The following is a 12,279-nucleotide window of genomic DNA, read 5'->3' on the forward strand; positions in this document are numbered from 1 at the left end:
ATATAAAGAACATATCTTAAGACTATAATAAATGAACATTGTATATGAGAAAATATATAAATATTATTTACAATATAATATAAATCCTAAGTATATAAACATACCAAATCCAAACAAAAAATCAAGCACTAAAAGCGTACCATATCCATTGCACAAAAAGATGTAAAATACGTGATCAACTCCTTGGAAATACTCAAAAATGGAAGTATATACTGTCCATCTCAGAGTGCAAGAGCTCTGGGGGCTGAAGAAGATAAGCTTTATGGCTTGTTCCTTATTTTTCCCCTCTTTGCAACAATCTCCACCTCTAGTAATGCAGGAGTGCAGCATATAATGCCTTTAGAAAATGCTCAGCTTGAGTTTTTCCAGTCTATGCATAATGCCGTTCTAATGACAACAAATCAATTCCTCTATCAGTAACACTCCTGAATACCTTTTAAAAGCCTTTCCAGCAATGTTTAATATGAAAAAGTGCAATCAATAAAATACTGCTGATTATGCATATGTTTTGTAGAGAGTGAGAGCTAAACATGAATTAGTTCTGGACAAGTTCCGAGTCCAGCATCTTTTCAATTACAAGTTTGGTCCCTAACTATATGAACTGCATGACTCAGCTCAGGAATCCCTAAAAAGAAATCCTAAGTAGATTCAATGCTTGCATTTGATTTATTTGATACTTGGAGTTGAAACAAGCACTGTGTTTTGGATCTCTGACAGATTAGGAGATTCTTAGAGAAAGTCCGTTGAGACACCACTCCTGCCAGCTAGCCATCATTTGGGGCAAGGTGAGCCACAAGCACCCAGTGGTCCCACAAGGTCACGACAGTGACCTGCCTTGCTCCCCAAGGAACCTCATTACAGAAGATTAAATTAAAAGCTGCTCTCCTATAGATAAATCACGGAACCAGAACATTGACTGAAGATGAAAGGGACATTTAGTCCTACACACTGATTAAAAGCAAAGCCAAGTAGATTGCTCAGTCAAGTTTTGAATGTCTCCAAGGATGGAGATCCCACAGTCTCTCTGGCAACCTCTCCCACTGCTTGACCACCCTCAGTTTTTAGCTTGACCCTTCTTTCTCCCTGATTACAATTTTCCATCTCAGCTTGAGCTTGGTGCCTCCCACCATGTACTTCCAAAAGGAGTCTGGATGACCAAAAATACTCCAAGTCTGCCTGGTCTCTCAAGGCAAGAATCTGAACAAACAAGGCAGATACTGCCACCATCACCATGCCTATGCTGACAGTGATAGGCAAACTTTTGTCATGATCTTTCTGCATTTCCCTCTCATCATTAGTCACTATAACTGCTTGCTATCATTTGCTAACTCTTCCTTTTCTCTCTGTGAAGCAGCTTGGGTATTTTTATTTCCCTCACATACCTACCTGCAGTTTCCCTACAAATACCAGCACACTGGAAAACCCCACTCTTTTCTTCTCAGCTTATTTATAAAGCAGGTCCACTCCTGGGCACACTCTATCACACCTGCAGTTGCCAACACAATGCTACCAGGTTCCACCAGACTTCTTCTAATTATATTGCCCTAACACTTCCATACCCATGAGCACTCAAAGGTGTTTCATAAAGAAACTCTCAACTATTTGTGACATCCTGTTGGTAGCAAGCTCTTCTCTTGGCTCAGCAGGCCATTAGAATCCCAACTCCATCAACCCTTGGAATTGGTCTTTTAAAACTGTTTTAATCTCTTTCTCATCCTTAATTCTACAAGCTAGCTCACAAACATTTCCTTATTTGCCAAACAAACAGGTGTCAGATGATTTAATGGTTCATTTGCACAGCTCATGTAAAAGAGTGTAAAGTTCTTTATGTAATTATATGAACTTTCCAGAGTCTCATTTTTAAGCAAACCTAAACTATATATCACCACCTTTGACAATAAAGAATACTTTGCAAAAATACAATAGTAAAAAAAATGCTACTAGTATGTAAGAAGCCTGCGATCTCAGTTGTAATGTTATTTGTACCAATTCTTTGCCCTTTCTTTTTTTTAATTCAGAAACCAAATAAAGTGAGTGCTTAACATCTAGATATATATCTTCCTGTGCTATTAACACTGGAGTAGAGGTTTTGCACTGATGGAAAGGGTAAGTCATTCTTGGTGTCTTCTACGAGCTGCTTTGTTTTGCTCAGTATTAACACTTAGGGGTATAAAAAGTTATCCAAACACATGAAAAATAATAACATGCAATAAATGCTTTGATTAAAAGCTACTCTTGCTGATTAATTCAAGTCTGTTGGTCCAGCGAAGCTTATTACTGTAGCCAGAAACACATTTTAACCCCCCTGCCTTTTCCAAAGGCCGAAGACACACTTAGTCCTTACCCACTGGGACGCAGAGAGGCAGCATGCCACCTGCTGCGGGTACTCACATGCTGCTCTTAACCAAGAAGTTAAGGAGAATTGAACCACACATGATACTGGACAACTACATGCCTTTCTTTCCTACTGCACGCTGGGAACAACATAAGACTGTTAAGGCTTTAAGTGAACATCTTTATCCACACTGTGCTCTCTAGTGATAAAGACAACTGTCTCCAGTAGAGCAAGACCAAACATCTTATACCATTAGACATCTTTAAGCAAACTTCCCTAAATAATTATATATTTCAATAATGATTAGTTTGAGGAAAAAAAAAAAAAAGGTGCATTTTGCTTTACAGATTATGCAACATAACCTTATACAGACCGAAGAGTGTCCCCATCACTCTAGATAGTTTATCAAAACCCATTTTATGAAGAAGTAGCTGATATGTGGTTCTATAATGGGTATTGTGGTCTCCTCCTTTTAAAAACACCTTCAGCATAAATTAAATACTTAAGAACTGCAGGTATTTACACAGATACCCTAAAAGAACAATTACACTCTGCTATGCAAATCAAGATGTAAATGCATTTATTGAGGAAAAAAGAAAAAAAAAACACTTTATGGATACCTAAACACAGAAAAAGCTTTTTTTGTTGTTGTTGGTTTTTGTTTTGTTTACAGTCTCACAGATCACTGATACACAATGCAAACATCCACAGCACGTACAAATCAGTGTATGCTATCCACAATCTGGAGAAGAAGCAGCTTGCCTAGTCCAGAAACTTACTTCTGAAAGGTGAAGAGGCAAATTCTACCAGACTTTGCACTACAAAGGCTTAACAAAAACAACCTGACCAAGACCTGGCCAATATAAGTATGCAGCTATACCCTAGTTGTGACAGACTTAGCAGCATGACTATTTGAGTTGAGCTAGGTCCCAGAGGAGGTAGCCAGATCACTTGCTATTTGGGAAAAAGAGTCTCTAAAAATATAATTTTCACACACAAAAAAAAAAGTCATTTAAAGAAATGCAAATCAGCACAAAGGCTTGAATCAGAAATCATTCCTACCAACCAAGAATAACGATGAGATACTACAAAAGAAAAATCTCTCTCAGTTCCTCAAACCAAATCTAAACATTTTACAAGACATTTCAAGTATTTTAAGTTAAAAGCCTGTTCTTTATCATCTGCAAGGAGGAAAGCAATGCCAGGCAGGAGATCCAGAGATTACTCTCCAGGCCTTATTTGAGGATTTGCTCTTACAGCTTGCAAGGGGGAAGAATTTTCATTTCCTTTATCTGGATAACTACCACCATCTAAAATTCCATATTGAAAATATTCAGAAATTTACAATTGGAACTAATTAAAAAAATAGGGCTCCACAGAAACGGATGTTCACACACAATTCAGATGGCTCAGAAGGAAGGGAACTGTAAACGTATTTTAACAAAATAAATTAATTACACTATGAGTTTAAAATTCCAGTTTCCTCATACCTTTCTTATCTCTATTGAAGAAACAAGGTTAAACATGACAAATATTGTGCCTTCTTGGTTTGTTTACTTCGGGGGTTTTTAAGCAACATTAAGTCACAGCTTATCATATAACAGCTTCTCAAGAATGCTGGAGGAAAAGCTTTTTTCTCACTCCAAAAAGGCATGCAAAAATAAAAAGGTTTGACTACTATTTATTTCTAAGGGATTGGCCAGATAGATACAGTAAATTAGGAAAGCTCCCTCCCTCTCCTATGTTTACATTTGAATCACAAGAGAGCAAACAAAAAAATCAACTCACTTTGCATCAGCACCAGGCAGCGTTAAAGAATCTATGCTGTAAATAAGGCCACCATCATTGTTATGTATTAAGATATTTAATAATAGAAAATGCTCTAGATTGATTTTGTGGGATTATCTTAGTCCACCCCTACATTTCAAGGTGCAATCTACTGAATAGCTTTGATTTTTTTTCAGGTATTAATTTCTCCCATTGGCATGCCTAAGTGCTATTCAAAACCAAACATATATTCGTTGTCACCAGTTAGGGGCATCCAAGATCTTGCAGCTACTTAGTCAAGGTCTACTTGAAAAATCCAACATGCTGAACTAAAAGGCCTCTACTTAGTGCCCTTCCAATGATTTTATGATATGCTCTTCACAGTTAATTCATTTTTCAGCAGTGAATCCCTGGTGGTGGGTAGGTCAGAAAATCCACGGCCTGTAGGAAAAGTGAGACTTTCCTGCAACCTGCACCTAGAGGATTAGTAACTTTAATGAATCCAAAAATAATGTGTGGTTTTGAAAATACAGAAGCCAGCTTGCTGGTGTTCCATTTAGCAACATGTTAAAACAACGTTAGCAACAGTGTTTTCCAGTTTGTGCAACGTGTTGAAATTAATATAGTATCTCTGAGCCAAGAGATTGCTACGGATATATGCATCTGAAAATATTCAAGGCAAATGCTCTCCTCAGACTTACTCTTGATCTGAAAAAACTAAACAAGTGTACTCATTTAACCATAGTAATAGTTTAATTACATTCAACAGAATACCAATGTGTTTGAAGCTTACCATGCATGTAATAAGCTTTTATAGTACAAAAGTCTGCCTCAGCAGTAGCTCCAAATCAGAAGCTGCCTCACTTTAAAGCTGCTGCACACGGGACTCTGGCTACTACTATTTTTTGGACCAGATGATGCATTTACAGGGAGCCTGATGGACATGGGAGCACTGCATCCCAGCGTACCAGGACCTGCAACCTCTCAGAGCTGCTTTAGAAATGCACTTTAAATGATCATAGCCTCCTGCTCGCTCAGCCCACTTCAATGACCCTGTTAATGATGCTTTGAATCAGTATAACTACCATATAGGTACGCCTTATAAAAAATAAATAAATAAAAAAGAAAGGTGCAGAGTTCACACAAATAAACCCTAAAAGTAGAATACAGGTATGATTTTATTGCTGTTTCCATTTTACCAAATTATTCTGTCATCTTCTGAGTGATTGGATTTCTATCATGATTGAAATGACACTCATTAACTATTCAAAATAAATTAGGTGGAATTTGTTTTGTCATTTTAATATTTTAATGAGTCAGAGCTGTTTGGCTTCTCTTACAGAAAGGATGTGAATATTTTCAAGTTCCAAACTCAGGTCAGAAGCATGCTGAAATGCCAAAGACATCAGCAGATCCATGGGGAACAAAACACTGGTAACAGTAACAGGTGATTTTTCTCCCTTAACCAATATAACTCTAGCCTAACAACTACCCGAAAGATTCTGCAATGCTAAGGATGAAAAACAATGCACTGCAATAGTTTTATTAAATTTGGTGTGTATAAGATAAAATTTAAAAATTACCCTCAGCTACCGGCAATATATGATAAGGGAAATAGAATTGTGGGACCTGCTTTTACCTGTATTTAAAATAAACCTATCATAAATACTGTTTATTTTATATATGTATTAGATGGCTGGAAATCATCAGACATTTCCACTTCATCATGCAGAAGTCAGCTCCAGTATTACTCATCAGGAAGACAGCTTTTTCAGGTAGTTTACTGCTTTCTTACTGTAGTAAGGTATGGATGTTTGTGACAGAGGTTCTCATAAAACAGATTTTTATGTCCACTACAACATATTTACTATAGTTGATGTGGAAATACAGAAATATTCTTCAAAATGTAAAAGAACTAGACAGAGGCACCCTGAACAACAGATGACATTTTCAGCAAACACTAGTGTATCAGTATCTGAACCCCATGGAGTTTTATAAAAGCAGAACTAAGCTCTAGGACTTCTAAAAGAAGTAGTAAGTATTTATAAACATGTACACACACATATATAAAAAAAAAAACCAATTGAATTATTAAAAAATGGTCGAAATGGACATGCAACAGCTTTTTAGATGGAACCTGTACCTCCACTATATTTTAAAGGTCAACACACACTCCTTGCACCCATATCCAAACTGACTGGAAGGCATGAAACTGCACTACATGGGCAGTAGCCATCTGAAGTTCACATGACCTTCCTCTCAGCAGGGCTTACCACACTGAGGTCAGAGTCTGATGGCAGTTTGAGATAATTTGTGCCTGATTCCCTTGGAGCTGAGAACTATTTTAATTCTATCCCTGAATTAAGTCCTCTGTGTGCATATTTGTAACCAAAGTATAAACCTATATATGTTTACATGCATATAGAGGAGTTATTGTTATACACCATAATAGACTTCTGTGTTTGGTACATTTGAAACCACAGCCCTTTAACTAACTCCTTACCAGGAAATTTTTATGTTACCTACTTTCTATCAGTATCAAGACAACACTTAGAATTACAGTAGCAATTTATAGCATACAAAGGTCTAAACTTTCCACTGACCTCCTTGGGCAAGTAATAGGATCTTACTCATTCTGGTCACCAATGGAGAAAATGTACTGTTCCAATCAATAGAAGTGAATGAGCCCTACAGGGCCAGTTCTCCATCACTGTAAATTGCGATGGAAACAGATACAGAGCCATTTCCACAAGCGGGATATCTTTGGGTGAAATAGCAGATACCCAGTCACCACCCATGTACCAGCTACTCAGAAGACCAAACAGTCAGTTCTCTTGCTGAACAACCAGAAATTGTACACATAACTAGGATGATGCCTTAAAAAGGTTTGGTTTATATTCTGAAAGAAATTTTCAGGATTTAGCAAATCCCCTGTCATTGTGACTCCGAACAACTGATTTCACCCTCCAGACAGCTATTTTTTCATACATGTTTCAATACTTTTTGAGATCATAAGCTGCCAGACAGCACCCACAACAAAGAGGATGAATTACAGAGAAAGACTGGTGTAATTTGACATTAATAACATAAAGCATTAAAAAATAACATAGTAACTACACGAAAACTTCAGGAGAACCATGGAAAAGAGAAAGAGTTTGTAGTAAACAGATTTCTATAAACTGCTACAGCTAAAAAGAACAGTCTCAGGAAAAGCTTCAAAGTCATCAAGTATGAACACTGACAAGAAATGGCCAAGCCACCAGGCCTATATTAGTCCATTAAAACACCCAGGTATAAACAATACTACATAAAAATGCAGAAAGAGCATCAGAAATGTGCAACATCATTGTGCATTTCTGACCCACGTGTCAAGTTTTGAGTTTCGTATTCATAAAACATCGCCAAGCAAAGACCAGACAGCAAGTTGATTCACTTTGACAGCTCTCCACCAACAGAAAGTCCCTTTCAAAGAGCTGACACAGAGCACTCCAGTAGTAGATCAGCTATTGTTTTGACACCACATATATTTGAAAGATATTCAGACAGAAGAAACGCTAGTGGGAGAGAACAAAGCTTTATCCAACAGCCCAAATACCACCAACTTCTTTTCACGTAACCGCTGCATTTTCTGAAGAAATTTTAAGAGTTTGCATGCCATTCTTCCACGTGAGCTGAGCCTGCTTCCCACCAGCTCATAATTCAGGCTTATTTTCCTGGTAAGAAGCAGCAGGTTACAATTGTATAATGACACCCACACTGAACAGCTATGCAGAGGGCCTGGGGAAGTGCACGTACTGTGCACTGTGCAAAGCTGTGCCATCAGATGCCCAGAACTGCACGGAGATACACCTTCCTTCATTTTTTGCACCATTTCTCTGAAACTTCATAAAGCTTTAAATGACTAATGCTGTGTGAACCAGGACACTGGCTGAGGATGAACACATAAGGATTACCAGCAGGGACAAACATTCAGAGAAAAGTGTTTCTCTCTGACCTCTGTTGGAAAGCAGGGCAAAAAAGATGAGTGAATACTGTGCCACCCCTGAGTGAGACAGCAGCCAAAAGCTCTAAGGCCTTCCTCTCCTGAAACCTAAACAAAGCCAGGTTCCAGGTTTGAAGATAGGCTATGTGAAATCATTTTGAAACTATACGTTCATCACTGGACCAGAACCAGCACTTTCCTGTTTGCTATGAAAGTCTACTGCAGTGTCTACAGTCATCTATCTGTCTAGATGAAGCATGGTGGCAGAACTCTTTAAGAGAAGCAAAGCTTAACAAAAGTAAAAGTTTTGCACAGAAGCAATTCCACACAGTACAAGCAGAGGCTGTTTTCAGGTTCTCAGTTTAGGTGGAAGCAGTGATTTTAGAAAGCTTGGAGTAGAGATGAAAACAAACTGAAACCCTTACAGCAAAAGAGGAAGATATATACAAGTCAGAACAACTCCAAAATATTCCTGGCTTTTCATATTCTACTTTGTCATATTCTACTTTGTATTAACAAAGGTTTTGATCTCTTCAGGTCTAAAAGCCTGTTTACAGTGGAAGTGACCAATCCTCTGACATGATGCAACATTTGATTTTCCTATGGAAGCTGGCGCTTTGATGCCTCAGAATTAATAGTCAGAACTAACCCATCACCCTGTAACACAAGTTAATGGCATGTTCACCTCCTTTAAATTAAAAAAAACATAAAAATCCCACTCCAACATGAATTAAAGTCTTGATGTCTGCATCTATCCTGTTTATTTCACAGGGAAGGATTTCACTCTGCTGTCTGCAGAGTCGACACCAAGAACTCTCTCTTTTTAACCCAGCAAAAACTTTGAGATTTAACGCTGCTCACTGCCCTCAGCAAAAGACTTTAACGGTTTCTCATAGCAAATCCACGACCAACACTAGCTTTTATCCCACAGAGGAGAAGGGTTGAGTTCAGCTGAATTTCAGAGTAAGAGCATTTCAAAGCCTACACCATACATCCGTTTGAATTTCAAGTTAACACCAATAGTTCCCCAACATTTTGGCCATTAATGTTTTAACCAGTAAATAAAACAGTCAGGAATGTTGAGAAAAGAGAGCTGCTTTCCCCCCCCCCCCCCCCCCCCGAGGAAAAAAAATTAATAAAGTGAAAGTAAAATGCTATTGAAGAAGAATCAATTATGAATTTCAATATAGTCCACAGTCCAAAAGTTGCATCAGAGTATCCTCAGTTCTGCCAAATGCATCTTTACTGAAATTATTCAGCAGAAGGGAGGTGATATATCATGCAATTATTTGAAGTGTACCAAATATTGCTATGATAGTTCTTGGGTTTGCTACTGTAACAGTGAAATGTCACATGCATATTGCCATCTCATGGATACTACAAATACTTGTTCAAGATTCCAAGAACACTCTTTCTAACAGGAAAATATGCAGAACCCACATCAAATAAAACTGTGGTGAGATTTACAAAGTGAAAGCAGGAACTTTACATTTTAAAGAGATTAAAAAAAAAAAAATCTGCCTCAGATTCTCTTGTAGCTACTATTTTTATGACTTGGCTCAGACTTGCTTTAATCTCTTTTATTTAGGGAGAAACTGCAAGGTTGCCAGCTCTAGCAAATGTTAAGTACTTTGTAAAATTCCCCATCAATATAGGTCGTGCATTCGAGGGAACAAGGATGTGGTGCATAAGTTCTGCTCCCTCTTCTCCAAAGGGGATTTCGGAATAAGATAGTGGTGGGAGAGGGAGGGATAAACAAGGTGGCTAAAACCCCTCTTTCAGCTCCACTGTCCATACATCTGTCCACGCTTTGCTTAGTCGCGTGATGCAGCTTGCCCAGCATGCTGTCACCCTACATCCGTTCTACCTGATCAGCCAAGAAAGCACATGTATCGCCGATACTACTGCATCCTAACTCTTCCATTCAAGTTCAGTAATAGCAGAGAAGCAAGTCCAAACAAGTCAGCAAAAATTCATAGGAAACCCAGCAGATGTAGATGAAAGTATGGGGTGTATATATATATATATATATAGGAACAGTTTTGATAGCCTATGCAGAGTGCTTAACCACATCGCCTAAACCCGTCAATTACCTCCAAACCCAGAGCTCTGCTTTTAAAAAACTTGGCAGCCAACAAACACAAAGGTACGTACAAACGTACGCTGCTTCCGATGCTATCCTCCAACAACTGAATACCCCTGTCCAAACAGCTCAGACCCCTATTAACCAAGTTGCGGTGCCTTTCCGCACTTCGCCAAGCTGTCCTCGGCCCCGGAGGTGACCCTGGGACACCACCACCACCACCGCCGAGGGGCTCCCGCTTCCCGCCGGCCTCGTCTCTCCGGGCTTCCTCATCGCAGCCTCGCCACGACCACTCAGCTTGGGAAGAACGCGCAAGCACATCCCGGACCGCGGCACAGCGAGCCCGGCCGGCGGGAGCCGAGGGCATCTCATCTCCCCGCCGCGCCGGCGGCTGCCCGCAGCTCCCGCCACGCACCCGCAGCGGCGGCTTTCAGTTAGCGGAGACGCGGCCGGGAAAAGGAGGGAAAGAAGGAATCAAAAGAAGCCATTACCAGAGTTTTGTTTCCGTTCTTGCTAAGGGGGCCTCGGAAAACTCCCTTGATGTTGCGAAAGTGCCCGTTGCTGAGATGCGCGGAGCTGATGACAATGTAGTAGCACTCCATGGGGCCGGGAATGGGGCCGGGGCCGCCTCCCCGTCGCCCGCGGGCTGCTCAGGCCGGCCTCCCTCGGCTCGGCTCGGCGGGGCGGGGAGGGCCGGGGCCGGCGGCATGTGCCGGTGTGTGTGAGAGGAGGTGTGTGCGACCCCTCCGGCGCGGAGCGGGCTGCCGGGGGAGGAGCAGGGCGGGCGCGGCGGAGCCGTCTGAGCTGCCGCCTCTGCCGGGCACAGCGCTGTTATAGCGAGCTGCCTTGCCGGTCGGCTGCACCGAGCCAATGGCAGGGAGCCACTGGGCTGATACCGAGAGCTGTCAGAGGAGGACATCTGTCACACACCGCCTTCACCGCCACCCACAGCCTCCGCTGCCCCCGCCGCGGCCTGGCAGCCGGCAGGGAAAGGTGGAGGGACGACCACGGGGGTGGGGGGCAGACCGGTCACCCCGACAGGCACTGCAGCCCCGCATGGGGGGTGTGCCCGGGGTCCCTCTTCCCACGGAGGGCGCAGGAGTGGGGACCCTCAGGGGTTTGGGGTTGCTGCAAGAGAGCATGCGGCTACACCGCCCCCAGCCCAAAGCTCCGGCCCCTCCTTCTCCCCCGAGTAGCCTCCGCGCCCCGCCACCGCATCCTATTTTATTTTATATATATATTTCTTTTAACGCCTAACTCAGCGGGCGTCTTAACCTTCCCATGGCGGAGTAGCCTCCCCCACCCCCCCGCCCCGCTTCCGGGCCCGGCTCGGCAGCAGAAAACGGATCGCTGCCGCCGTCCCCGTCCGAAGCCTTCTGTTCTTTCGGCCCGTAACTGGGCGAAACGGGTCATTCCTCACCCCGCCGAGGGCGAGCTCCGTACCGCCCTTCGCTTCGCTGCCGCCGGTGCAGCATCTCTGCATCCCGCCGCCGCCCATCCCCGCTGCATCCATCCCTCCCGGCTGTCTTGAAAACCGGGAGCGTGCTGGCAAAACTTCTGGGTCACGGCGGTTTTGGGGTGAGGAGGGGAGGGGAGTCGCTGAGAAAACCTGCGGCTGCATCCCTCCAGGTGCCTGCCTCCGCTTATCCACCGACCGACCGAAGAGCTAAGCACCGAGAGGGCACCGACCGGCTCCCGCTGTTACTCACGGCTTCCCCGGCCTCGCAGGGCCTCGGCGGCAGCGGGGAAAACGGGAACCATCGCTGTTTGCTGCAGGCTCCGGCGCTGCGCTGCGGTCGTCGCCCTCAGCCTTAATGTGAAATGTACTCTCTCTTTTTTATGAAGCCCAGAGCAAAGCAGGGAATGAAAACCATTAGATACATCAGCATAAGGCAACTGTAATACACACCGTGCCCCTTCCCCATCGTAAGTGTTCCTTTGCAGCATGCAAACCAGAACTTGCTGCCAGAACCAGAATTTGTCAAAGTCATGTTTAATAGAGATGCTCAAGTCCCTTCCCCCACACACACCAGAAGATCTACGATTTTCAGCTTTATCGCATAAGACTTGAAACACGCTTTGCTGGCTCATCTTCCAGCCTGCTTTACCTTT

General features: G+C 42.4%; 1 protein-coding gene across 1 annotated transcript in view; it reads right to left on the bottom strand.

The window, feature by feature from the left end:
• The window catches only part of ZNF804A (zinc finger protein 804A), a gene marked incomplete at its 3' end in the record, with an annotated part of 171,381 nt that extends 160,295 nt beyond the window's left edge, over positions 1-11,086 (bottom strand). Inside the window, exon 1 of the mRNA XM_080632035.1 lies at positions 10,659-11,086. Coding sequence (XP_080488161.1) covers positions 10,659-10,769 — 111 coding nt within the window. The 5' untranslated portion in view covers positions 10,770-11,086. The remainder of the gene's footprint in view (positions 1-10,658) is intronic.
• Positions 11,087-12,279: the final 1,193 nt, after the last annotated feature.

This window comes from Psittacula echo, assembly GCF_963264785.1.
Source record: "Psittacula echo genome assembly, chromosome: 20".
NCBI lineage: Eukaryota > Metazoa > Chordata > Aves > Psittaciformes > Psittacidae > Psittacula > Psittacula echo.